Source organism: Heliangelus exortis, chromosome 2, assembly GCF_036169615.1.
Source record: "Heliangelus exortis chromosome 2, bHelExo1.hap1, whole genome shotgun sequence".
Lineage (NCBI taxonomy): Eukaryota > Metazoa > Chordata > Aves > Apodiformes > Trochilidae > Heliangelus > Heliangelus exortis.
Window position 1 is genome coordinate 58948488 of NC_092423.1, and position 27258 is coordinate 58975745.

Below are 27258 nucleotides of genomic sequence, written 5' to 3' on the forward strand. Positions count from 1 at the left end.
TTTCCTCTGCCCCTGAGAGAGCGGGTCGGGGGGCGGAGAGGAGGGCGGAGACGAAGGCGGGGCTATCTCTATCTCTGTATCTCCTCATCTGCTCTATATCTCTATGTCTTTCAGTATCTCTATTTCTCTATCTCTGTCTTTCTGTCTCCATCGGGATCTTCTGCATACTGGACCCCCGTTTCTCCAGCTCCGCCTGAGGGAGCAGGAAGCCTTGCGGTTCATGGGGTGACTCCGGGAGCAGCGGCCCGCGGTTGGCAGTGTTTGCATTTGGCCGGTGCCCCCGCCTCCGAGTCCCGCGGCGGCTGCGGTCGCCTCTTGGCAGAGGAGGCTGGAGAGCCTCCCGAGGCTCCTGCCCGCTGCCACCATCTTGCTGGGGACCGGCGTAGCCGTGGCGCCTGTGCCAGCCTGGCGTCCCGGCATGGCGGCCGGGCCAGGTTTGGGAGGAGGGTGGCTGAGAGCCGAGCGTGCCCGGGCTCTGCAGTGAGACACAGGCGGTCATTGCAGTGCGTGTGGCAGGAGGAGTACCCCGTGATTCTCCCCCGTATATCCATTAAGCTTTTCGTCTGGGTAGTTAGACCCAATTTGTACCTACGCAGGGTCCCGTCAGCTTTACCAAAGTTTATGGTTTCGCTTTTCCTGCAACTCAGGAGTTAGTATGCTTCTATTAATACTGCTTTGACAATCAGCTTTATTCTTGTTTTAAATACAAGCTAATGTAAGGCATGTGCACCATAATCTAGATGAACAGTGGGAGGCTGCTCTTTGCCGTGTTTTTGTACATTAACAGACCTTGCTATTACTGTGCAGTAACACTGCCTCATCCCCAAACATTTTGCAGAATTCAAGAAAGGCAAACACAGGTTATTTTTTTATATATAACTGATTGTATTTCAGAGGCGAAGAAAAGCGTTGGTATGAAATATCCTTTCAAACAGTGCAGTCGTTCACTTGCTGTGTCAGCACTACGTCTGAAAGAAAAGGCATGTTCCGTAACCTACATTTCAAAGGTCACAGTGCTACTGCTTCCAGCTTCTGAAAATAACAGTTCAAGCCAGCATCATGGCTGGTTTGAACGTTTGGTCTGTTTTGCTGGTTATACTATGTCATTTCTGTCAAAGATGTATCCTAAGTGGAATTTCAACACATGTTGAAATAGGTAAGGACATGTTCAGAATGAATTTGCACGTCTTTCGGGTTGCTTGGGAGAAGTAAATCCAGATTTGTCTGGAAAGCAAAGTGAGGAAATAATGTGAAAATAATGAACATTCTACATAATGGCTTTTAAAAAAGTGAATAACACACAGGATAGATGAGTAGTTTGGTTTTGGAATTTGAAACTTTCCTGGTTTTATAAGCAAAATGCTTGGAATGATTTGGTTGCGTATTTTTCTTCTAAAACACTGGCAGTATGTAACTGGAATGTTTGTGTCTGTGAGGCTTACTCAGACGGGTTTTGGTTTGGAGAAAGAGGAAGAACACTACACAATTTATGGGATTATTTTTAAAGTAGAGAATTACACAGGTTATTTGTGGTAGCTCTGTTTTCAAGTCACCATGTATTATTTTTGCCATGCCTGCATAAACCAGGTAAGATGTTGTAATGTCTTTATATGTATGACTAACAGTGAAAATGTTGTTCTTTCTGGTAGGTTCCTATTTGTAGCCTAAGCAGCCTAGATTTGTAACAAATGAAGGCAAGAACTAAATGAACATCACAGTGGGGAAATATTTCTCTTTCAAATTTCTTGTTTGTGTGTGTTATTTTAAAAATCTGGTTTCTGCTGTAGTTCTTGCAAGAATATTCATGAGCAGTGAGATTATTCTGAAACATTTACTCATCATAAATTAACAGTTGTAATTTTTTGTTCTGATTCTAAATCTGCTGCTCAGTTATTAAAACGTTGTCTCTATTGAAGTAATCTCAGACTTTTTAGTATCGAATATCCGCAACTTTGAACAAGTGAAGGCTGGAATTATTCATGGCATTCATTAGAGACTGAGAGTATGATCCCGTACTGAGTATTGTACCCTTCATCAGCATTCTGTAGCCATTTACTTTTCTTAATAATTTGTCAAGAAACCCACAGTAATCAGCAGGAGAAGTTGTCTGAGGCTAGACAAGCACATACATCTTTGCAAGCTTAGGGCTCTAATTACCAAGCATGAGCTTCTGAAAACTTTATTTATTTGTGAGAATAGCATGTGTTTGCAAGAAATTCACAAGAGAAACATGAGCTTATGGCTCTGTCCCAAAGCAGTTATTTTATTTTTTTTTTTTCCTAATCAAGGGTGTATATTGCAGAAAACCTGTATTTATGTAATTTAAGTATCTTGGTTGTCAGACAAATATTATGTACTCTGAACTATTGGGTCATAGTTTACAGCAAATTTTGTCTATTTGCCTGAAAATGGCACTAAACTAAACTGGTTTCAGCTCTGATATTGCTAAAATCGGTGCTTTCAATAATGTGCAAATAAAAGCCCATGAAGGTAAGATACTGGAAGTTATTGCCAAATCCAAACATTGAATATTTCAGGAAAACCAAAAAAAAAACCTAACAAGCTGTAGAAGGGAACTCCTCTGACACAAAACTAAAGTCTGTCCTGGACAGACTTCTGCAAGTGCTTTCAAAACAGCTAAAAAGCTTTGCCTGTTCAAAATGTTGGTCATGTTCAGCGTGCTCAGCAGAGCTGTGCTGTGTCCCACTTGCCACAGCCTCCTTGCTGTAGGGAGGTCTGGGTGGGGAGGCTCACATGAGTAATTAAAAAAGCCAGAGGGAATGGAAGACTGGAAGAGCAAATTGCCAGACTGAGCGCCTCCTGCCCTGGAGTTAGCAATAATGTGTTGAAATGTCTGAAACATAAAGCGGTAGACTTTTAAAAGTCATTATTTTTGAGTTAGACCTGTTTTAGTGCAAGATTGATCCTTAAGGTATCTTAACATGTTTGTATAGGGATAGTTTAGATCAGAAAGTAAAATTCAAAGTGAAAGAGCTTTCAAAGTCACACAGTTTTGTCAAGATCTTACTGCAGAACAAGACTGGGGTGGGTTTGGTTTTTTTTGTTTTTGTTTTTTTTGGGGGTTTTTTTTGTGATGTGATTTATCTGGTAAGGATCAAATTAAATTCATCATGTCCTACGCTATTTTGATCGGTCTTAGTTTGTAAACAGGTTCAAGTGAGAAGTAAAACTTTGTGTGGGAAGGTGAGACCATATCCCATGCCTGGAGTTTCAGCAAAATAATTTTAGAGGCAATGTTGGGTAAAATAGTGTTATAGATAGTAAATAACACTTTTAGAACAGTGTTAATAGATCTCTGGGATGTAACTTATTAGAAGGAGACTTGATTAAAGAAAAGTAATGTCAGAGTGTTTAATTCTCTTGTTATGCTTGTTCAGTAAGTATTTTGGCAGCAAGACTGTTATTCAGTGAATAAGTGGTATTTTTTACCCTGCTGACTTTAGATTTTTATTGGTTTTCATCCATGTTAAAAATTAATCAAACTGTTAAACATCTCGGTTCATTCCTGGGGTACCTTTTTCAATGTTAAGAGCCACGGAGTAACTGAAATACAATTCACATGGTTCCTTTACACCTAGGATTTTATGGTATGTACAGTGTATGATCCATGTCAGTTCATTGCTGTTGCTGAGAAGCTCACCGGGAGAGTTTTCCTGCCCTTAGGGGCTTTCAGATTTGTTGGTCATCTTGAGAGCTGGGAACTAGAGAGGCTGATGAGACCTCAGTCCTGCTGTGCCCCAGAAACAGTGTTTCCTTACCAGCTCTTTAGGTGAGATAACACACTGTCTCACATTTACAGCATTTTCTGAGATAGGAGGTTTCATGCAGCTGTCCCACTTGGCTAAGATAGGATGATGCGGTGTATTCTGGTTTTGATAATGTTTCTAACAAAACATGGGCCTGACCACAGTACCTATAAATCAATACTTCAATATGTTGTTTTTCAGCACATAGAGCTCTGGAATTTTTCATTAAGAATGAAGGGAGTGTTAATTATAGACAGGTAGGAAGCATGTTATTGCTTGTTTACACTTTTCTTCTGAGTGTTTTTCTGTCTTCTTGCCTTTCTTTAATCTATGTAGTGTGCATGTAACTACTGTGCCTAGACTCTGGTTTGTTTGTTTTTTTAATTGGGTTTTTTAATTGAAAATCATTTGACTCGCTATGAATACTGTTGCAAATATATAGTCACTATATAATATGTATATACTCTGTGTGGTTTCTAGGATTTTCCCCTGTCATCTTAAGTCATATACCCTTCATGGGTTAGCTGTATAAGAAGAATTGGTAGAGAGCTTTTGGAAAGGAGATTAAGTAAACATAAGGATAGCAAAATGACAGCAAGGTTGTGAATGTTATTCACCATATAACTAGTTCAACTAATTTCCATTTGGTGCAAATAGCTTTTTCTCTCATGGGCTGTATCCAGCAGAGCACTGTAAGCATTTGGACAGTTTGCATAAACACATGAACAAATGTTTTTGTGTTTAAAATATTGTTAATATCTTTTAGCACAATGTAAGGGCAACTGTTTTATATAATTTGATCTTTTATCAGTGGCAACTCACTCAAGCAAAGTATTCACATTGTCCTGTGTAGACAGCTACACTGTGATTTGGGGGTGTTTTAACATTTAGTTTTTATTTCTCAATATCGTACTCCTATTTAATTAGTAGCACGTATGGAAGATAGCAGCCCAGGCTTTGTGTCTAGTCCAAGAGGAGGAGGGCACCTTCAGCAGGCAACTTCACCAGTACCTAAGTTAGATAATATGAATACTTTCCTATGTGGCCTTTCAATTATAGTATATAGTGAGTTTAGTTGCTCATAGAGGTATTTTGGCAAAGGAGAGCAGTGGGGTGGGATGATGGGGGATGGTGATACAGTGTTTTTTATCAAGCTAGTAGTTGTATCTTGCTGGATAAACTTTTCCTCTTATCTTGGATATTGGCAGTGAATTGTGGGTTTGTGCTGTGCAATAGCATTCTGAATCCTTTTTTTCCCCCATGCTTTTCCCAGTTATTACTGACCCACCAAGATGCATTTCAGGCTGGGAGTGTTTATCCTGATGCCTTTTATCCTTCCATCTGCAAAAGAGGTAAGAAGAGCTTTGTAAGTCCAATATTTTAAAAATTGTGTTTTAATGGAAAAATCCTATAAAATTTAGTAGGTTTGAAAATAGTTATGTTGTAAGAAATCAAGTATGGCCAAAAATACCTTCCTACAAAAACATCCACCCTTTTTTGTTAGTATTTTGAGCCTTCTTGTAGAATTCTGTAAGAATATACTACATTTGAAAAAAATTTTAAAAGCAATTTTTGGGTAAATTTAACTATTTAATGTGTAGGGCACTTTGATAGAAGGATACTGTTTGACTAAATTAGGTCAGATGACTGAGCACTGTCTTGGGGAAAACTGAGAGGACAGAATAATCTTTTTTCTAAGTCTTGGGGAAAGCCTAAAGCTGATTTCTCTATTAGGAAGTATTGCTTTCTGTCAGATCGGTCACAAATATGATAGCAGAGTATATATTAAAAAAAAAAACCAAAACAAACAATCAACCAAACAAACCACAATACCAAAACAGTGTAGCATTTTTATGGTGCAGAGAGTGCGGGAAGAGTACCATCCAAGTTTAAAGCCTTTGTTTTTCAGACTTTTCCCTTTTACTGGTTCTTGTTTGAAATTATCATCAGTCTTAGTTTAGCTCCTTGCAGGTTTAAAGACTGCACTACGAAATTAGCACCCTGTTGCATTGGTTGTAAAAACTATGTCTTGAATTGCAGCTGATCCCCTGATTTTTCAGCTGTGGTAAGTCAGCTTTTGATCATAATCAGCTTCTCCAGCAACACCAGAACTATAATACAGCCAGTGAGAGATTGCTTCAGGATATTTGCCACTGAAGTGGTAAATCTGGACAGTGAGCAATTAGCAAATGTGAGAAAGACAGCTTGTCCTCCAACAAACAAGCTATTAGAATGCTTAGGAAGATATCAGAGATAAGGCAGTGATACACAGTTTGTATGAGGTTATCTAACAAGTAATTGTTGAGATCTATCTGAATTTCTGAAGTATGGGTGGTGGTTTATTTTATTGGATCATGCAAATTCAGATGTGGCAAATTCGAAGTACTCCTAGGATCTTTGACTGGTTTGCCTCATCTTGTACTTCTCTTTAATCTGAGTGCCAATGCCTCCACTTACCTCAGTATTTTCCCCCTGCCTTAAACTGCAAAATTTTTGTTTACCTTTCCAAGGACACTTTCTCCATCTTTTATCACCTATTCTACTTAGAGTCTTTAATCACACCATGGGATCTATATACTTCTCTTAGTGATAGGTTGTTGGAGCTGAGTTGGCTACTTGGTTTATATCCTGATATGCAGGCTGTCCCAATGAGGTTACCTAACAGGGGATATTGTCTGTTGTTATGTTGTGGTGCTCAGTTCACATATGGATTGCCCTCTACTGGTTTTGCCTTCAATACTGTTTTTTTCTGCCTTTAATACTGGTTTTGTCTCCTGTCACTCACCAGATTAGCGTTCCCGGTCTTCTGCCTGGCTCTGCTAACATCTTTTCCCAAACCTCAGTCTCACTTGTCTTGTTTCAAGTACTGATATTCTTCTGTAATGGTTTCAGTTCCTGTCTTAACTCAATTATTTTTGTCTACCTTATCTTTCCCTTCTAAGAGTTTTGAAATCTGCTTATACCAGGTCAGTGATCAGGCAGGAGACAAACTTGAATGTAGAAGTCTACTCTGTGAACACTTAATTTTGTCTAGAAAATCCCAGCTGCAAATTCAGCTGAACTGTCAATATTAAGAGGCCAGGAGGTGACTGAATCAGCCACAGAGTCTGCTCTCATAGTTTCAGCATTTAATATACGATATCATCTGCAGTTTCACAGTTCTGTCTGAATAAACATGTACTCTTCCTCCAAGTGTATTGATGGTCCAAATAATCTGTCTCCTGCCTACCCTCTTCCCCCTGGGAGAATTTAATATTGTGCTGTTTGGTCTTGTCATGTCAGCATCACTTTTCCCTCAGCTTTATGTAGGTACACAGGAATTCTCAGGCAAAGTCACTGTTAGATCCTAGATAATGTCTTTTGTGTGAATCCAGGTGAGATGAATAATTGATGCTACAAAGGAAAACCTGATTTCTCCTGCTTTCCTTTGCCTTTCTGCTCCCACCGTGAGTGTATCTTGGCAAGATTGCCATTGTGTTGAAAATTATCATGGTGCTCATGAAATAGTCTTCCTCTGCCCTGTGGAAATTGATACCTGTCCCAAAGCATGATATTTTGAGTTGGCTGCTATGCCCAGCACCTTTTTTGCCATGCAGTTGAATGCGTTCATTTAACAAGCAGCTTCTCTGTCAACTCTCTTGATCCTGTCCACTTAGGAGGCAGTTTTACATTGCCAGGTACCTACTTACAGGCACAGACAAAAGGAGCAGGCACAAAATTGTTAGATGCTTCAAATAAAAGATGTAGGAGGTAGATCTAGTATCTCTTCACAGTATAAATCATATAAAATACATCTCATCATATAAGCAGATTGCAAAATGTGTTGTCTGTAAATTATGAAATTAAGTCTATTGTTTTGGGTTTTTTTATGGAGAAAACCTATTCTTCAACACACATGCACACACACAAGAATAAATCAAATACTGATATCATTTTGCTGCAATAGGAATATTCCATGATGTATCTGAAGACACTCACTGGTCACCGTTTCTCAGTGCAAGCATTCACTACATCAGAAGGAATTATCCTCAGCCTTGGGAAGAGGTAAGAAAATTTCTTTAACTTTTTACTTTGCTTTCTACTGTTTTCTTCACCTTCGCTTGTTGTTACAGTTTCATCATTTGAGAAATACAGAAAAAAATACTCATTTTTAAATTGAAGTCTCCACTGACATAGAAAAATTAGAAATCCTGTTTTCATCTTTACCAGACAAAAAAGTAATGGTTTTCATGTAAAGTCTACCGGTTATCTTTAGTGTGGCCTGGTGCCTATGAGATATTTTATAGGTCCGAATTTTCACTTGTGATTGGTGGTCTTGCATCATTGTCAGATCTGCTTGAGTGGTTGGGACTTGAAAAACAGGCATCTTTTGGACTTCTCACTTGAGAAATACAGGATTGAGTCCTGATTTGCTCTTGTTTATGGTACATGGTACATATGAAAGGAGAGGAAAAATGAATTACCAAAAGTAAGAATGATTTTTAAAGTAATATTGTTTTATTTTCCTTACTAGAGAATTTTCTGTTCTCTCTCTGCTCAGGAGAACCATTCAGGTGGGGCAGCATTTGAGAACATGCACTCTTTAAAACGTACATGAGTCTGTCTGCCTTTTGACTGGTTGTTGGTGATGCTGATCTTATGAATAAGTAAACCTTGGGAAGTATAAGTTTCTCAAAAGCTATGATTCTGTTACAGATTTTTAAAACACAGCTGGAACTTACAGTGATTTGATGCAGATAAGTCTTTTCTGGAGATATTAAATTTCCATTGTTGATAGATTTATTTCAAATAACTTTTCTGTTTGTAGGAATGAGTAATTTCGTATCTGGGCTTTAACTAGGCACTTTTACAGTGACAGCATTTGCACAGGGATGTTTTTCTTTCCTCTGTGTTGCTGCACAACACTCCTGGTTCACTCCTTGGAAGTGGAAGTGTTTGACCCTAGTCCAGCAAAACACTTCATTACGCATCTAACTTGAAGAACACAAGTTTTTCTAGCATCAACCATGTAATTCTGTGGCCTTGGACTGTATGAAGTCACAAGAAGTGATTCCAGCATCAAGGAATGAATAGTCAACACTTTGTCATGCTGAGTTCTTGGTTTGTAAGAGCTTTTCACCTGTATTCTCATGTAATGCACTAACATAAAATGCTCATCTCTTTAAGAAAAGAGTTAAATTACTGACATTACTACAAGTAGATTGTTCTTACGCAGGCTACAGAGAAGCTGGTGGCTTTCCTCTTTGGAATTGCATCACATATGGTGGCAGATGTTAGCTGGCATAGCCTGGGCATTGACCAAGGATTTCTAAAGGCCATGGGAGAGGTAAGCCTGTATTACTTTGTTTAGTGATATAACTGGATCTGTTGGAATTGATATATTAGATTTGGACTCTGGTGGGGAGGGAAGAAAAAAGCTGGAGCTTTTTTTCAGGAAGATTTTCAGAGATGTAATGTGTCAAACTCTATAATGTCACAAACTCCATAAGAACAAAGTTGGTCAAGTTACAGGGACCTGTAAACTTCAGGGCTGCTTGGACAATTTGTGTCTGCTTATATGTTTATATGGAAGGATGTGTAAAATAAGCAGACAGTTCTCTTGTATTTCTCTTTCTCCAGATTGATTTTCATGGTTCATACTCAGAAGCTCACAATGTTGGCGATTTTGGTAATGTTTCTATTTGCTGATCCTAGATACTTCTGTTGGAATAAGTTGTCCTGTTCAAAAACTACAGTGGATGATTCTTGCTCTTTGCCTGTGCAATGCAGGAGCCAGGAATAAGTTATATGGACAATGTATTCTTACTCTTCTCCATAGCCTGCTATCCCTGTCCTCATGGCCCATGTTTTAGGAGATGGCATAGGGCATATGGACACCTGTATTAAAGCCAAAACACAGGCAGAAGGATGTTTAGTTTAAATGGAGTCACTACTGTGATTTTAAATTTAAAATTATTCTCTGAAAGTATGAAATAGGCAGCATGCTTTCAGGTGAAGCATGTATGTATTCTAAACACCCAGCTGGATAATCTACCATATAAACATGAATAGCGTAGCCATACATAGTTTCATCCATGCTGTTGTCTATAGTGGGTGCTTAATCAGTTTGGTTTGTTGGGCTTTGTGGGTTTGTTTTTCATCCTTCCATCCGCAGGAGGAGACGTACTGAGTCAGTTTGAGCTGGACTTCAGTTATCTGTCATCAAGTTGGTAAGATAATGAGTTTACCTTCCTTATTTATTATTTGTGTAAGCATAATAACTTGCTGTGTTTTAGCAAAATGCTGTACAACACCTTTCTTATGAAAGCAACCTTGCTCAAATTGTGTTCTATTCCTTATATGCATATTTACTGTTCCTTGACATGAAAAACAGGAAGGGTAGAAGAAAAACAGTTTTACATATAGGAGCACAGCAAGAAATGTTGAATTATTTATCTCTGGAGGGAATTACAAGTGATTATATATATAATAATCAGTAGAAATGGTTTGCTTGAATGTCCTAGCAGTTACTTAAATAACTCAGTTAAATAAATCTAATTTAGATTTCCATTTAGAATTTTGAACATTGATATTTATGGTTATAGAGGCTGTGAAATTCAGACAGGTTTTAAAAACATGAGAAGAAAATGCAGCAGTTTTAGATATGCACAATTTGTTTTCTCACAGTTTGTAACTGAAATAAAAGCCTCACATGCCTTTTTCTGCTGAAATAGTGGGTCATTTGAGTCATTTTGTCTAAGTAAGATGCAGTTCATGTTAGTGTAGGAGGCGCAGTTCATTAACAAAATTCTCGCATGACTGAAAATGAAAAATTAATGTACTCTGAACATCTCATTTCAGGGCACAGTCTTGAACATCATTCTTAAAAACTTTTGATGGGTTTTTAATTGCATTTGTTCAATACTGCTTTTAGAAAATATTTTGTGTTAGAGGAATGGTTCTGCAGGTTTCAGAGCTTGAACCTAAGCAGTAGGAGAGTGTTGTGTAGACAGTAACTGTACCTGCAGTCCCGGTCTTTCTGGCATTTTTATATCTTCGTGGCCTTCTATAGTCTTTGAAAATTTAGACTGTTTTAAAGTAGGCAATTGTTATTACAGAAACTGTAATTTTCTTTCAGATGATGTGGAAAAACTCCTGTAATACTTTTGTCTTGGTTTTAGGTATGTACCTGTCAAAGACCTAGCAGCTATCTATAAGGAGTTTTATGGAAAAGAGGTCATTACTGAAAGTACAATTACTGACTGTACTTACCTGCTGTTTCTTGAACTGTAAGTTGAATAGCTTTGTCTGGATTTTCCTAAGGGAAACATATATAGGAAAATGAAATCAGAAATTTATTCATTGAGGCCAGAAATACAGACTTCCTCTTAGACCCCAAAATCATAAAATCACTGAAGATTTTAATTATTTGAATATAAATTTGGACTTCTTAATAACTGTTAAATTATTACACCACAGATTCATCATTCTAGCTATTTACCACATTTATCATTTAATGTATTTATGCCTGTTTATGTGAGAACAGCTGTGGCTTCAACTATCATTGTGACATGATAGCAATATTATTTTCAGGTACTGATAAAGTAGTCTACATATTTAAGTGGGTGGCTTACCTGCACTTTATGTAGATCCTTTCAAGTCCAAGAATTATTCAAAAGAGACAAAAAAGCGATGTCTGCTTTTGAATATCCTAAGCAACCTAGCCTTACCCTTGAATGCAGTTAATTGCTAATATTAATACAGCTTTTAAAAACACTGTGAGTCTCTCCAAGGTAGGAGATAAAGCTGAGATCATTACTTCTCACGTTACAGCTTTTAAAATATATTAACACCTAACAAAGAAATGTAATGACTTGCATAGTATTTACCATACAAAAGTCTGGAAAATAACTATTTACATAACTAAATATTATTAAATTTAAAAAAAAAATTATTTCTGAAGATTATTTTTTTTTCAGGCATGGAGAAAGGCTTGCTGTTTCCAAGGTTGGTTTTCTGTTTTCTTTGTCAAAATGAACTTACAGCATGAAGACGTTGTACTACATCTTGCCAAGTATGTTGCTTGTTTCTTAGCTTTTTCCAACGTATGCCAGTAAATCTCCATTTCTGGTGGAGAAGTTCCATGAGTATTTCCTTGGAGGAGTGGATGACATGGCGTTCTGGACCAACAATATTTTTGAGCTGACGAGCCATATGCTAGAGAATGGAACCAGGTATAGCCATGTTTCCTGCAACATGAAACACAACACACCAATTTAATTGTTCTTCTGAAGGCAGAAATTTTCCTAGAAGGATGCTGGGCTTTAAATCCTGACTTGGACAAAGGGATTTCTGTGGCTGTGTTTAACCTGGGTGCACAGTATTACACAGGCCTCGTGTTTGTATTTGCTATGAGTTCCCTACACAAGGCATGCCCAGCTGATACTTGACAGAGGAAATTTGGGGTGTTCTTTAACACATACTCAGGGGCCTGCTTAAATGTTGCATAGCCATGCCCTGAGGTTTTGCCTGGCCTGCCATATATTTTGTGAAGTGGTGTTTGAAATACAGTATGGCATAATAGATTGTGTTCTTTGGTCCTGAATGACACTTCCATTAAAAGTGTTTTAGATTGATAGTATTAGCACAACCTGCTACAATAAGCTTCATTGAAGAATTAGATGAAGGCATGCAAGATTCAGACAGACCCTTATCAAGATCACGAAACAAATAGCCAAGGGGTTTCCAAGGATTTTAATGATGCTCTGCTTTTGAGTAAGCAGGGCTTCTTGAGAAAACTGATGACTTCTAACAGAGGAATCAGTAAGGATAAAAGTTGTATTTTTAGTTTCACTTCTATTGCTGGAAAATACTTGTAATGCATTCTGCATATTTCTTTAGTGGTTGCTTCCTTCCTGAGAACCCTCTGTTTATAAACTGCACAAGTGAGAACAAGGACAGCTACATGTAAGTATACCTCTGAAGGTTAAATTTACTGATTAAAGGAGAATCTTCCACTAATGGACAGTGAGCTATTGAAATTTAGAGATCTTTTGGTTTATTTTTTGTGTGTGAACTAGAGGCTCTCAAATTTGTTTTGTAGAGGTGAACTGTGCAGAACCTAAGATAGAGTTTTACCTTCCAGCCTACAGACAAGAATACTTACCTAGCACTTGAATTGCAAAGTCTTCACACTTTTTTTGTGGTTGCCAGTCTTGGTTTCACTAATCATTAAATTACTCATTCATGTGTACCTTTACCATAGGTAGATTGTCTCCTGATTTATGTACAGAAATATGGACCTCGGCTGTTTGGAGCACAAGTGTGTGTATTCTTCTAGTAAACATCTCAAGAGAAACCAGCTTATTGATATCTCTTGAACCCCACTTACCATTGGAGAAATGGCCCCCTTATTGCATGAAATATATTTGCTTCTCCTAGCTTTGTCACAAAATACTCAAGTCATTAATTCAATTATAATAATTTTGCTATTACATTCCTTATTTTAGCAAAAATAAACAATCAAAACATGAACATCACAAGAATACAACTTCTTTGCTCAGAGAAAAACTTCAAAAGAATGTAAATTATACTGAAAGAGGAGTTCATTTTGACATACAGTCGTGGGCAACAGTAAGTAAGAAGTGGCAGATACGTCAGGTAAAATTCAGCTCTGCATAAAATTATTTTAATTTCTGTCTGAGTTTCTGCCAAGGGTCTCTGAATGTTAGGAGTAGCCTCTGACTTTACTTCATGAATATTTCCAGCAACACTATTTAACTATATATTTATATGTGTGAAGTAAATATACAGTTCTTACACTTTCCTCATTTTATAGTGAAGTTAGAATACATCTTGCAGTTCCAGAAATGGCAAAATATATCTTTAGTAGTAACACTTAAGTATTTTGCATTTTTCAGAATGATATGAATGATATGATTAAGTCCCAAGAAAGCATAGTAGTGAGCAATTAACAGTTCTCCATTTAGACTGGATAGATTTTTGTCTCTTTGTAAAGTGGTGCTTATGACCTGAGTCAGCGTCTGCTCTAGATCATGTGGTGATTTCCACTGTTGGAGACTGGGTTTTTGAAGTACTTAATCATGTTTTAGAGTTTCAAGACCGTGTTTTAACTATTCTTTATTATTTTTATCTCTCTTTATTATTTTTTCTTATTGTCTCTTTATTATTTTTGTTTCAGAATCCCCTCCACTTGTTAAGCCATGAGTTTTCAACCAGTGTATGGAGGTTGTTAGCAGCTAGACATCAGAAATCTTCTAAGAACATCAAACCAGCAGCTTCATATTTTCTGACTTCGCCCTATGCTAGACTTGGATGGTTAGTAATTTTTTTCCACCTGCCTTCCTCTTAATTTCTGATAATTTTGAATACCCGTGGAAATATTAATGGGTTTTTTGGGGGGTACCCTTAAAGGTGACAGATCAAGCCAATTGCTGTTACAAATGTAGCTGAATGGCATGTATTATCTGGCCAGAACAACAAGCTTTCACTTAATATCTTTCTTTTGTAAGCCTCTTTCTGTAGATACTGAGTAAAACTGTAATGAGCAAAATTTCCATTCAGATGTGAATTCTAGTCAGATGAGCTCTTTCTTTGGAAAAGTTGTCCTGTAATTTTTTTAAATTCTCTACTTAGTAAAGGAGCTCAAAGCTCTGTGTCTGATCAAGCTCAGAATGGAAGGAAGCAAAATTAGAGCCAACATGGGCTCTATTTCTGAAAAGTATAGGAACATTGTTACTGGTTTTTGGTTGTTAGTTGTTTGCCCCTGTACTCAGCGCTGGTGAGGCCACACCTCGAGTCCTGTGTCCAGTTCTGGGCCCCTCAGTTCAGGAAGGATATCGAGGTCCTGGAGCAGGTCCAAAGGAGGGCAACCAGGCTGGTGAAGGGACTCGAGCACAGATCCTATGAGGAGAGGCTGAGGGAGCTGGGGCTGTTCAGCCTGGAGAAGAGGAGGCTCAGGGGAGACCTCATCACTCTCTACAACTCCCTGAAAGGCGGTTGGAGCCAGGTGGGGGTTGGTCTCTTTTCCCAGGCAACTCTCAGCAAGACAAGAGGGCACGGTCTCAAGTTGTGCCGGGGGAGGTTTAGGTTGGACATTAGAAAGAATTTCTTTACCAAGAGGGTGATCAAGCATTGGAATGGGCTGCCCAGGGAAGTGGTGGATTCTCCATCCCTGGAGATATTTAAAAAGAGACAGGATGTGGCACTCAGTGCCATGGGCTGGTAACTGCAGCGGTAGTGGATCAAGGGTTGGACTTGATGATCTCTGAGGTCCCTTCCAACCCAGCCAATTCTATGATTCTATGATTCTATGATTGGGGAAAGAGACAACTGGCCTCCACCAGCTTGCCACTAGACACTTCTGTACTGCCACCTCACTGCAGGGACAACTGCACACTGACCAGCAGGTGACACTCATTCAGCTGAGTGAATAGAACCACCTTCATCACTGTGAACAAAACTCCAGGAGCAGGTGGGTCTGCTCACAGGGTTTTGATTTCTGCAAGGAACTGTGTACATGTTCAAGTGCATGAGTCACACGATTTGCAACATAAAAATTAATTATGAGATAGAGGCAACTCAATCAAACATGAGACATTTTCTAAAAGCAACATTAAGCAAATTCACTTATAAAACATCCAATAAATAATAAAGAAAAAAGGTAATGTTAAACAGATGCAATTATAAAACATCCAAGGCTGTTTCCTAAATGTAATGTAAAGCAAACGCACTTAAAATCCATCAAAGCAGTTTTTAAAGTGACATTCAGAACCGTGATCTGAAACAAGCTGTTCATGATATGTCTGACTGAGTTGCCACCGTTTTGTCCCCGTTGGTTTCCCGTGTCCCCACGCGTGTTCCTCTCCCCCCTGGCCGCTGCCCCTCCCCTTCCCCACACCCGATCCCCATGAGCAGAGCCGCCCGCTGCTCCCCGGGGCTCTGTCCCTGGTGCTGAAACAACCCCACCCGCAGCTGTCCCGGCAGGGAGCGCTGGAAGTGTCTGATGGGCAGATGGTGGAGGTGAGTTGGCAGGGGCCAGTTGTCCTAGACTTACCCCCGACACTATTCCCTCTCAAAACTCCAGCATGTTACTGAGGCATGTGATCCTTTTGCTTATCTACTGTTAAGTCCATCAAAGAGTTTCAGTTAACAGAATACTTAATTTCATCTTTCATAGTCTGTGTCACTTGGAAGTAGACCTTTTCTTTATGCTTGTTATTCTGACTGCTCTCAAGTGGCTTGTGTCAGTAAGTAAAAAGCAGTTCCTACAGATCTCAGGTGCATTAATGGAAGATGAAATTTAGGGGCTCAGTTTTATGGTTTTGATTTGGTTTTTGATCCAAGTAAACTTAAACATATAATACAAAAATATGCTGTATAGATTTTTACAAAAATAGATGGGAAAATACAGGTCTTGGAATACCTGAAATAAAGTATTTATTTTCTCCTGATGTGGTAGTCTGGGAGCTAATGCTATGATTTTTTTTGACTGCCTTACTGTACAGGGCAATGATCTCAGCTGACCTAAACCAGGATGGATATGAAGATCTGGTGGTTGGAGCACCAGGGTACAGCACACTAGGCCATGTGCAGATAGGACGGGTGTATGTCGTCTATGGCAACCAGTCAGGTTTGCCACCAGAGAACATGGATCTAGATGGGAAAGCAGACCAAGTACTACAGGGTCACCAGGTGAGGGGTTAAGTCAGATGTTTGTAATTTAAGGGGTTTTGCCTAAATACATGGTAATTGGAGCAACAGTATCATTAATAATATGTATGAGGATTATTCCTGAAAAGCCCCTTCTGATAAAAGGATGTCATGTTTTTGAGGAAAAATAATGATTACGTAAGGTAACAGGAACAATTGAAGCAGTGGTGATCTGTAGGTTTGCTTTTATTACTGTGCCAGCTAAGTGGGTATTGAAACTTTTGCTCTTGAATAAAACTGAGGTAGTGTCTCTGTAAGTCACAGTCTCTGCACTTAATAAAATATTGTGACTTTCCCTTCCCTTTTAGTCTAAAATTGTTAATTCAAGTTTAAATTCCTTTGAAGCTACATTTTGTCATAGAGTAGTAGCTTCTTGCAAAACTTGCTTACAAAGCTTTCTTATCCTGAGAGTACACATTATTTTTTAAAATATTTAAAAATAGAGCAAACTATGATCTGACATGATGGTGACTGGCTTGTAACTGAGAAGCAGAATCAAATTATCTTTTTTAGTGGCAAAGATGATCCTCTGTTTATTCACAAAGAAGGGAATAGAGAGATGAGAGACATTTCCATTTAATCTGTTTCTGTGGTTATAAACTGTGGAGTAGCAGCTGTTTTCTTTAAGTGTTTTAGTGGGTCACAGCTGTAATGCTGGTAACAACAAAGATCTCAAGTTAAACATCAGTGATTCTCTAGACTCAGAAGAAGAAATAGCACAGCTGTGCCATATTGTGTTCAGTTACCTTATCAAACAGAAGAATTGACTCAGTGTTTTATATGACAATTATTGCTTGGAAGAAGAGTGAGGCTAACAAAAAGTAAAAATTGAATTGATGGGATAGATTTTGTCATCTCTATTTCCAGGTTTTCTCTGTGCTGTCATTGCAAATGTATGTTAGGTTTTGTTTTTTCAAATATCTTTTGTTTTTATGAGAGCAATCCCCCTTGCTTTAGCCTTCAGGGAGATTTGGTTCTGCCTTGGCAGCCCTGGACTTCAATGAAGATGGAGTGCCAGATCTGGCAATTGGAGCACCTTCTGTGGGATCTCAGTTTCTTACTTATAAAGTAAGTGATACACACGGGTTTGGGTTTTTTTGGTTTTTTTCTTTTTGTTTGTTGTTTGTTTTGCTTTTCTTCTCTCCAAACAGAACATTTTTATTGATAGGTATATTTTTAGAACAGTGAAATGAAAGAGTGAATTTGTGTTGTTGCTCAAGGTGACATTGTAATATAAACACAAAGGTTTGTGACCTTTGTGTGGGTATTGTGTTTCTCTTTCAGTGGCCTTTTTGCACATAAGAAACACAAATCACATTGCAGCTTGACAGCACTGATGTGCTGGAAGTATAAGGAGCCATTCATTAAATACAAGCGCACCCTTTTTATCTAGGAACAAAGAGTCTGGAAGGGACCTCATGGGTCAGTGAGCCTTGTAATCTGCTGTCACAGGCCAACAGATGATATCTAAAATGTGGTATCAACACATACACATTTGCTAAAATAATAAAGTTCCAGGGACCTAATGGTTTGCATCCTACCAGATAAGACCATGTAATGGACCCTGAGTATTTTCAGCCAATGTGAACTGAGAGGCAAAATGTTTTGGTTTAAACCATGGTTTAAACCACGTCCATTAAACTTAATACTCTTCAGAATTTCAGATATTAATTCAGCTGCCTAAGTAGGAATTCAAATGCTTTTATATAAACCCACTAATCTGGAAAATTGCATACATCTGTTGTGCCTGACACTGTGTGCTATTGCATAAAATAATTCTTAACAAAATTTGAGCCAGCTGAAGCTGTGACTAACAGATGCAATATACAGTAAAATGTCCTTTCATCTTACAGTATGATGAGAATGTACTTCTCTCTATTTCTCTAGTTTGTTGCCTAGTTATAGCAGTACCTATTACAGCATGGGTATTCTTAGGTTTGAGGTGGAAAAGACAGTATGATGAGAAGACTCTGCTAAGAAAAATGCCATTGTATCAATATCTCTTGCAGCACTCTTTCACTCCTTGTTCTTTATCTTGGATTTTGTACTTAGTGCTGACATGTGGATGCTCTCATGCTGTTTTTGCTTTTCCTGCTTCTTTAGGGTGCTGTGTATATCTATTTTGGCACCAAGGAAAGAGGCTTGGCATCTCAACCGAATGTTACCATAATTTGTCAGGTATCTTGATGAGATTAACATGGGGCTACACAAGCAGGAGTTGGGGTAAAGGGGGAAAGTGCTTGTGGGCTTTAAAAAAAAATGAAGTTTTTAAAAATTTTTAAAATTGCAGGGGAATTTAGACATGGGGGTGTTGCAAGCAGCAATTTCCTGGGTTGGTTGTATTTGGGAAAGCCATTTGTACCCTACTGCAGGGTGAGCAAAAAGATGCATAGCCCTCCCCAACCCCCAAAACAAACAAAAAAAAAACAACAAAACCCACAAAAAACAAAACAAAATCCAAAAAACCCCCCAAAACCACAAAAATCCCAAAGAAAATTAAGTCGAAGTTGTGGAGTGGAAGGGTAATTTCATCAGAAGTGGACAACGTTAGCTCTTTAGAAGTAAATTACTCTTTTTTTGCTACAGAATTGGTGGCTTCAGTTCCATTTTAGGTTTAAACTTACTGTTTATTGCAGTATTCCTACTGTAATCTTGGTTGGTCCCTGCTGGCAGCTGATGTTGATGGGGATGGAAATGCTGATCTGATTGTGGGCTCTCCATATGCACCTGGTGGTGGGCAGCAGAGAGGATTTGTGGTTGCATTTTACTCTTATTTCAACAGGACTGACCAAGGTAGTATTTACTGAGTAAACTAACCCTCCTGTATTTTATGTAACTGTTCATTTGTCCCTAATTAATCATAGGATGATCCAAGTTTGAAGGGATCTTAGAAGGTGTCTAGTGCAGCCTCCTTCTCAATAAGGGGACAACTATGAGGTCAAACCAAGTTGCTTTGGACTTTATCCACTTAGGTCTCAAAAACTCCCAGTACAGAGATTACACAGCCACTCTGGGCAGCTGTTCCACTTCTTGATTGTCCTTGCAGGGGGAAAAAAAAAATTTTGTTACAGCCTGTACGAACCTCTCTTGTTTCAGTTTATGCTCATTTCCTACTGCCCTCCCACCATGCATAGTGAAGTCAGAGGCACAGAAGGCACTGGGTGCTCCAGGGCACTTGGAAGAGCCTGTCTCTATCTCACTGTTATCTCCTCATAGGTACTGGCAGGCTGCTGGTAGGTCCTATCAATACCTTCTCTTCTCTAGGTTGGAAAAGTCCCTGTTCCTCACTCTCTATGCTCTAGCCCCTAGCTATCTTGGGGGTCCTCTACTAAATTTGCTCCAGTTTATCAATATGTTTCCTTTTTTTGTGGCATCTGAAACTGAACAATGTATTATAGGTGTGGTCTTCAGAGGAGTAACAGGGGAATAATCACTATTCTCAGTCTCCTCACCATACTCCTGTTTATACAGCCTGAGAAGCTGTTGGTTGTCTCTGCTGTCAGGGCACACTGCTGGCTCATGCTCAGCTCTCTGCCCTCCAGGTTCCCAGGTCCTTTTCCACATGACTGCTCCCCACTCAGGCTGTCCCCAGCCTGTATTGCTGCAAAGGCTTCTCCTTTACCAGGGGCAGGGCTTTGCATTTGTCCTCACTGATTTTTGTAAGGTTCCTATCAGCCTGTTTCTCCTGCCTGTCCAGGTCCCTCTAAATGGCAGCCCTGACCTCAAGTGCTAGACACATTTCCCTCCCCACCCCTGCCCCAGTCCCCTGTCATCTCCCAGCTCCATGAAGAGGCATGTTGTTTCCTTCTCCAGATGATTTAGAAAATTGTTGAACAGGATCAGTCTAAAGATAGACACCCAAAAGCCACTCCACTTGCCACAGGCGTTGAGACTAGAACCTGGCAACCACGGCCCTGTGACAGCGATCATCTCAACCAGGTTTTTCTCATCTGGTTGTCCACCCATCCAGATTGCAGTGTCCAAGTATGGATACAAGAATATTGTGGGAGACAGTGCTAAAAACCTTGCTAAAAGCAATGGATTCAGCAATGTATTGGTGATACCCGGACAGACTCACTGATATTCCTTGGAAATTTGGATGTGTACCTTAAAAGATTAATTTTTATGATTCTGTATGCTCCTTCATGTGGCTAAAGAAGAATGCTACAAGTGAATACAGCTAATGAGTACAAGTGATGAGGACTTGTGAATGATGGAGGAAGGACCACATATGGACCTAAATAAAGCTAATAGGTGTTGAACAAGATATGCAGGTATTCAAAGCTTCATTAGAGTAATATAATTGAGATTTCCTGTAACAATCAGTTTTTGTAGCTTATCCTACTTCATGTAAAATTAGAAACCACAAGGAAAATGGGTTTAAAAACACTGCTGTCAGACATTTTTGCAAAACCAAAACATAAAACAAACGATTTAAATTAAAGCCAGAATTTGTTGCCCACCACCCTTAAACCGTTTTAATGTTGTCTTATCCCTAAGAAGGAGCCACTAGTTTAGGGCAGGCTTGACTGATAGGTTTCATAGTACTTTTTATAGATTATTGATTCAGAAGGAGACCGTTTTGAATAAAGACTTTTACCAGCCAGTTGAGTTGCAGCCCAAGCAAGCAAAATTAGCAATAATTGGTGCCATATCATGAATGGGATAACTTTGCTTATAGAAATTTAGGATGAAACAGGATGAACAGTGGAAGATCATTCACAGATTTTTCTATGCCAGGGTACACCAAGATTTAATTCATATTTTTCTGGTCTGTCAAGAACTTCTGACAGTAGAGGATGCCAACTGGATGGTGAAGGGCGAAGAAAACTACGCTTGGTTTGGATTTGCACTTGACAGCTGCCAGCTGGAGAATGTAACACTGCTGCTGATTGGTAGCCCTACATGGAAGAGTTGTGCTGGGTGTGTGGCATATGACAGCTTGCTTTCTCCTCCATTCTGCCCTACTGCTGCAATGGTTAAGAAAGATTTGTAATACATTAGACTTCCAACTTTTCAGGAAGCTTCTTCTTCGTCTTGCCTAGAATATTTTTATTAAGTTAATATTTTTATGCCTTCATTCTTCCTCATGAAAGGGGATATGTGTGTTTTTAGACCCCATGTGGAGGAGGTCTTTGTTATTTAGTGACACTTAAAAGTTTGTTGTGTTTTCTTCGGAAGGGGAAGAAGGGGCACAAACATACTAGCAGATAAGCATGGCTAAAATAGTCCTACAGATTACTTTTGAGATAGCATTTTTAAAAGCAAACACAAAACTGAATTGGGTGATAAAAAACTGGATAAACAGGCCAAGTCTGTGCCCTAGGTGTCTTATAACTAGTTAGCACAAGCATGAGAATTATGAAAATATATTTCTAGATCTTGGCAGCTACTATTATTACACAGTAAAGGGGGGAAATATTTTAAGAGGAGCAGTCCTAGTTGAACAAAAAAATGTTGCTACATAAAAATATATTTTGCGTTTTGATTCAAGCTGCAATCCCTTCTCATCGGGTGTCAGACAGAGTGTTGGGAAGGTGTATGGGTTTAACCCACCAAGCACAAAGCACCTGTTTGCAGTAACTGGAGACAAGGTAGGGCTCCTTCTATAGTATGGGACAATATGGATGATTTGAAATAAAGTGACATTCTGTAGAAATTACATAGGTGTTTTAAAAATCTAACAGGCGATGGGCAGAATGGGTTTGTCTCTGGCCAGTGGTGTGATGTCTGTAGCTGGGATCCCAAGGACAGTTTTGGTGGTGGGTGCACCTACTGCAGGTATGTCATTCTGAAAATGGGAAACCATTTCTGCTTTGGGACATCTGTTTCTGTATAAGGACAGATACAAAGCTGAAAGTTAGAAAAGAGATCTTTAAATTGCCATGTAATTAAAAAAAAATTATTAAAATTAATCACTGTTATCACCTAAAAGTACTTTACTTGTAGAATCCTCTGCCTTAACTTCAGTGAGGTTTTTCCTTCTTTAAAATAGTGTAGCACCATTATTACCTTGCATTGTTCATGTTGCAGTGTTTTGCTAGAAGATGGCATGTTTCTTGGACTTCAAAACACATTGTTTTGTCCTAACAGGGTCAGTAGGCCATAAGGAATTAGGAAAATCAAAACATAGAACTCTAACTTGAATGCATTCTTCCCTTGCTGCTGTTGCTTGGCGATTGTTTCTATGCTAATTAGTGTTAGTGCCATTTGATCTCGTTCATAAATTATATTTATTTTGTCTGTGTTATGTAATGTCTATATTAGCTACCTTCAGTGTTTTGCAAGTACTTGACCTGAGTTCCTGTCTGATGTCCAACTTCTGTTACTTCTTTTTTTTTATGCCAGATAGCCTGTCCAGGATATCATTTCTGTCCTCAGTGCTGCACCAAGCTGGACTGGCTCTGGTATATGATCTGACAGACATCACGAAGCCTTCTTTGCTCAGCACATTCAGTGGGGACAGGAGGTTTTCTCGCTTTGGAGGGGATGTATATTTAAGTGATCTGGATAATGATGGACTAGGTAAAGCTTGGTGAATCTAGGTCAGAGGTGAAATGTTTTACTTTTGGCAGCGGAAAGAGTAGCCACCTATGTACTTACACAAGTGCTAAGTACAACCTGCTTCTTCAGTTGGTTTAGACAAGTATTGCATTGAGTCATGTGGGGAGGCATCTCTAAAAATTCAAGTAACTTAGTGAAAAATTGAAACATTTTAGCTGTCATTGTTCATAGAAATTGTGGCATCTAGAGGGATTCTCTCATGCTTTGTGTTACTTCACTGCTGATGTGCTATGTTATCCTTGCAATATTTGCAGATGAGATGATTGTGACATCCCCGCTGCGAACTAATGGTATCACCACAATACTGTTTGGTGGGGCAGCTGGACGTGTTTACATTTACAATGGGAAGCAGAGAGCCTCAGGGAATGTAACAGGCCACTGCAAATCATGGATCTCTCCCTGTCCTGAGGACTGGGTAAGAAAATGTAAAAGTGAAATGAAGAAATGAGGTCATAGTGACAGGTAATTAATTACATCCAGTACAAATATCTGGTGTGTTCTGCCTTGGTTTCAGAAAACTAAGTTAAGTTTCTGAATTGGTGTGCTTTGGATTCTCCTGTTCATTCCTGACTATGCTGCTTTACTCTACTATTCAGGAGCCACAGTGATTGAACTGAACTGCTCTGCTCTACTAATGTGGTTCTCTGTGCTGATTTTTTTTTTTCCTTTTCTTCAGGCAGAGTATGTCCTGATTTCTCCTGAGGTAAGTGACCAGAACACAGACTATTGAGAGTAACAAAAAAGTTTAAAAAGTTAGAACAAGCATTATAACATGCAATGTTATTTTATAGGAACTATCAAGATTTGGGAGTTCTGTTATCACGGTGAAATCTGAAAGAAAGGTGAGCAAAATTACTGTTGTCAATTGCTTCATAACATCTATCTCACTTGCATGTACTAGCCAACACCTCATATACATATCTTACATATTTGCAGAAATCTTAGGTGCTTGACATAATTAATTAAGGATTAATTTAAGTCACTCTCTGAACTGATAATTAAAACCATTTTACAGGCAGATGAAGTACAGGGTTGTCAAAATTTTGGCCCCTGGCACTCAAAGTGAAAGAGATTGCTTTAAAAATGGCCTGACATCTAAACTGCTTAGGAGTTTGCTGAAAGGTTGCATGGTCAATCCAGTGTAGGGGCCAGCAGTATTTGCTCTTCAAACCTACCTGTATGCAAAGTGGGTGTTCAGCTATGGAGTCAAGAAGGCACCTAACCACCTCTCTTAGTTAATACAGGCTCACCATCCTAGCAATCACTTGCAGTGAATGCTGTTCATCAACGTCAAGTATTTCCAAGTTCAGAGAATCATTTTTACCTGAATGATTTTGGATGCATTTATGCACCTGTTTCTCTTTCAGTAAAAATAACTGGCATCTGAAAAGAAAGTTTTTATGTTTGTACAATGCACTGAGGACCCTTCTTTATTGAAGGGTCTTACTGAAGCTTCTTATTGAAGCTTAACTTAGTGCTTGTTAAGCTGGAGTCCAGTGTTCAGCTTACTCTGACATAACCTGTGTGAGAATGAAGGTTTTCTGTGCCAGTAGTGAGGAAGCCCCATGCCTAGGCTGAAGAGGTGTGCAACTGGTCTTCAACAAATAGCATTTGACTTCTTGGTGCTAAAACATCCACTGGAAAAACACCTGGAAATGTAAATACTTCTCAACTAGGTCAGGATTTATAATCCAACACCTGAAACTCAGGCACTGCTGATGGTTTCTGCCTGAGTGCAATGAGGCAAACAGTTCTCAAAGTGTTCTCAAAGTATTCCTTTGCTACAGCACCAATTCAGTCCACACTCCAGCTTCATCTTACCTTTGAGAAACAGTTTACATTGGCAAGAGAATTTATTTGACTGGCTCTAGAACCTGTTAGCCATATGATTTTGTTAACTGCTATTCTGGTGAGATGGGTTGCCCTCTTGCTTCTCCTCATCACATTTCTTTGACACTAATGACATGAAAAAATCCTGGTTCCATTAGGGAAGCTTAAGGCAATCATGCTGCTGTTGTGGCTTTGGTAACCCTTGTTCTGTGTCTCTGCAGAAAGAAGTTGTGGTGGCAGCAGAGAGAAGTTCAGCAAAAGCTCGGCTTGGTGGAAGGCTTTTTGTCTACTCACTATAAAAAGGTCACGGTAGCCCTTAAGACCAGGGCAAAGCTGATCTTTTATTGAAGAATCAATTTAAGAACAGTGATACTTAATGTATACAAACCGAGAGATAGGATGGCAACAAACTTTTGATAGACAGATGTCCCAGGCAGCTAAAAAGGATCCTAGATAGTACTAAGGGAGGGTGGGGAGGGGGATGGTCACTGTTTGTAAGTGAAGAGGTATATAAGCATTCATGGTGGTTTGATTGACACACCAACCAAAGCTTTGTCAGTCATGTAATAGCACAAATTAATTCTGTTGTGAGCAGTAGCATCACTTAGCCTAGAACAAGCAAGCTAGTCTGAAAATAGTTTAGAGGATGAAATAAGCAGAAGGATCAATTTCTGGTAGTAATATTTGGCTATATAAGGACTCTACTAGTTCAATTTGAGTATTTTCTTGTGTTAAAACAAGTTAAAAATAGCACCATTTACAATTCCTTGTATACTTTGATACAGATAAGGAAGGATTCTAAGATGCCAGAAGTTGCTGTCAAAATAGTAAGCATGAAGGAGAGGGAGCTCTAAACCAGACAGAAAGGTGGATGCTGATCAAAAGCAGTGGTGGATTCCTCTGCCTCTATCAAGTCCTGAGGCCTGCATTCAGGGTGTAGAACAGCTAAGATCCCAGGGAGAGAAGCACAACAGCAAGACTGCTTAAATTTTAGAAAATGCTCTTTTTTTCACACTTGTGGCTGAGACTACTCTGACACCTTTTATTTGTGTTTTCATGTAACATTCTATACCCATGGTAACTAAAAATTGTTAACAGTATTGTTTTCAACTAATTAACACTAATTTTGTATAATGCTGGTCTAACAGAGTGTGCATCAATATCTATTAAACAGTTTGAGCAGCAAGATGTGATAGTATTCCTGCTAAGTCTATGCACACATAGACTTGCCTCCTTTGCAAACATAAAGCATTATTTTTATATTAAATAACACAAGTCCATGGAACAGCACAGAATTCTAAAGGTCTTACTGCAAGATGACTCTCCTCGACTTACTTTCTTAGGTCGTCTCTGGCTCAAGGTTGTTTAAAAAAAAAAAAAAAAAAAAAAAAGTGAATATTAGCTTGATGTATAATGCATTTTAACATCTATTTTGGGGACCTGACTTGCCCAAATAGCAGAACACGTAAAAAAAAAAATAAAGAACACATTTGTAAGATTTCAGAATGATTTTACTGCACATTAATGCATTTTGATTACTTGAAAGGTAGTCTTGTAAAAAGTGTCTTTTCAGTGCTTTTCAGTTATGTACAGGAAAAGTCAATAAGCTTGACAGAAGCCTCTCTGCACAAAGGACAGAGCTTGGAAAGCTTTCATGAAAACTTCCAGCTGTAAACAGCTGTATGAACACATTTCAGTCCTGGCCTAATGCAACTACAACTTGGCTGCAAACACGTTTACATCAATCTGACTACATGCACTGGCCTTTCTTGGGGTTTAACAGCCAAGGTATGTGAGCCATTGTTCTTTCCACTTGATTGCTTGGTTTAAAAGTTTATTTATATCTCTATCTGCTAAGCAAAATAGTGCAAGAAATTCAGCTAAAAACCTCAAACTGCAAACAACATCAATCTTCTCACCTTCTCATGACTTTTATGTCTGTACTTGAATTCACATACTGAGCAAGAACAACTGTTTCTAAATCAGGTACAACTGATTTTAGCCCAACCAGAATTACACACCTGCATAAATTTAACTTATGTACCTTTTTATTTCAATTTTTGATTCTTTATTCCTTAGTAAAAATGTTCACAGCTACAGTTACTGTCTTTTCAACCCCTGCCAGTACAACAGTTACCTGGTGGCACCTAGGGAGCTCCTCGCTCTACATCAGGAAGTTAAAAAATGCCAAGCAAAAACCAGACAGTTTGTGACCTGATTTACAAGGATTTCATTCTCCCTCTACAGTCTGGGAGAAATCAGTAGGAACTACATTCTCAGAGTTCAGAGAGAAGTTCTAAGAGAAAATGAAAACAGTGTGTGTAAGAATTTTACTCCTTCCCCAGTCCACCCCAGGACACGAGGCTTCCACACCCTTTACTAACCA

At 38.9% G+C, this 27258-nt stretch overlaps 1 protein-coding gene across 2 annotated transcripts; it reads left to right on the forward strand.

The window, feature by feature from the left end:
* Nucleotides 1-305: 305 nt before the first annotated feature.
* Nucleotides 306-26058, forward strand: GPLD1 (glycosylphosphatidylinositol specific phospholipase D1). Of its 2 annotated transcripts, XM_071736304.1 has the most exons (26): nucleotides 306-649; nucleotides 895-1156; nucleotides 3969-4024; nucleotides 5041-5119; nucleotides 7714-7811; nucleotides 8983-9093; nucleotides 9387-9435; nucleotides 9922-9976; nucleotides 10928-11035; nucleotides 11726-11753; nucleotides 11841-11980; nucleotides 12648-12713; nucleotides 13256-13379; nucleotides 13948-14084; nucleotides 16274-16460; nucleotides 17436-17546; nucleotides 18582-18656; nucleotides 19115-19271; nucleotides 21260-21401; nucleotides 21973-22072; nucleotides 22166-22259; nucleotides 22827-23003; nucleotides 23297-23457; nucleotides 23719-23745; nucleotides 23834-23884; nucleotides 25094-26058. In XM_071736304.1, exons 2-26 carry the CDS (start codon nucleotides 1060-1062, stop codon nucleotides 25169-25171), a joined length of 2508 nt encoding a protein of 835 aa, XP_071592405.1. In that variant the 5' UTR covers nucleotides 306-649; nucleotides 895-1059; the 3' UTR covers nucleotides 25172-26058. The 2 variants fall into 2 exon arrangements, with proteins under 2 accessions (XP_071592405.1, XP_071592406.1); XM_071736305.1 differs by lacking the exons at nucleotides 306-649; nucleotides 3969-4024 and having other exon boundaries at nucleotides 1028-1156.
* Nucleotides 26059-27258: the final 1200 nt, after the last annotated feature.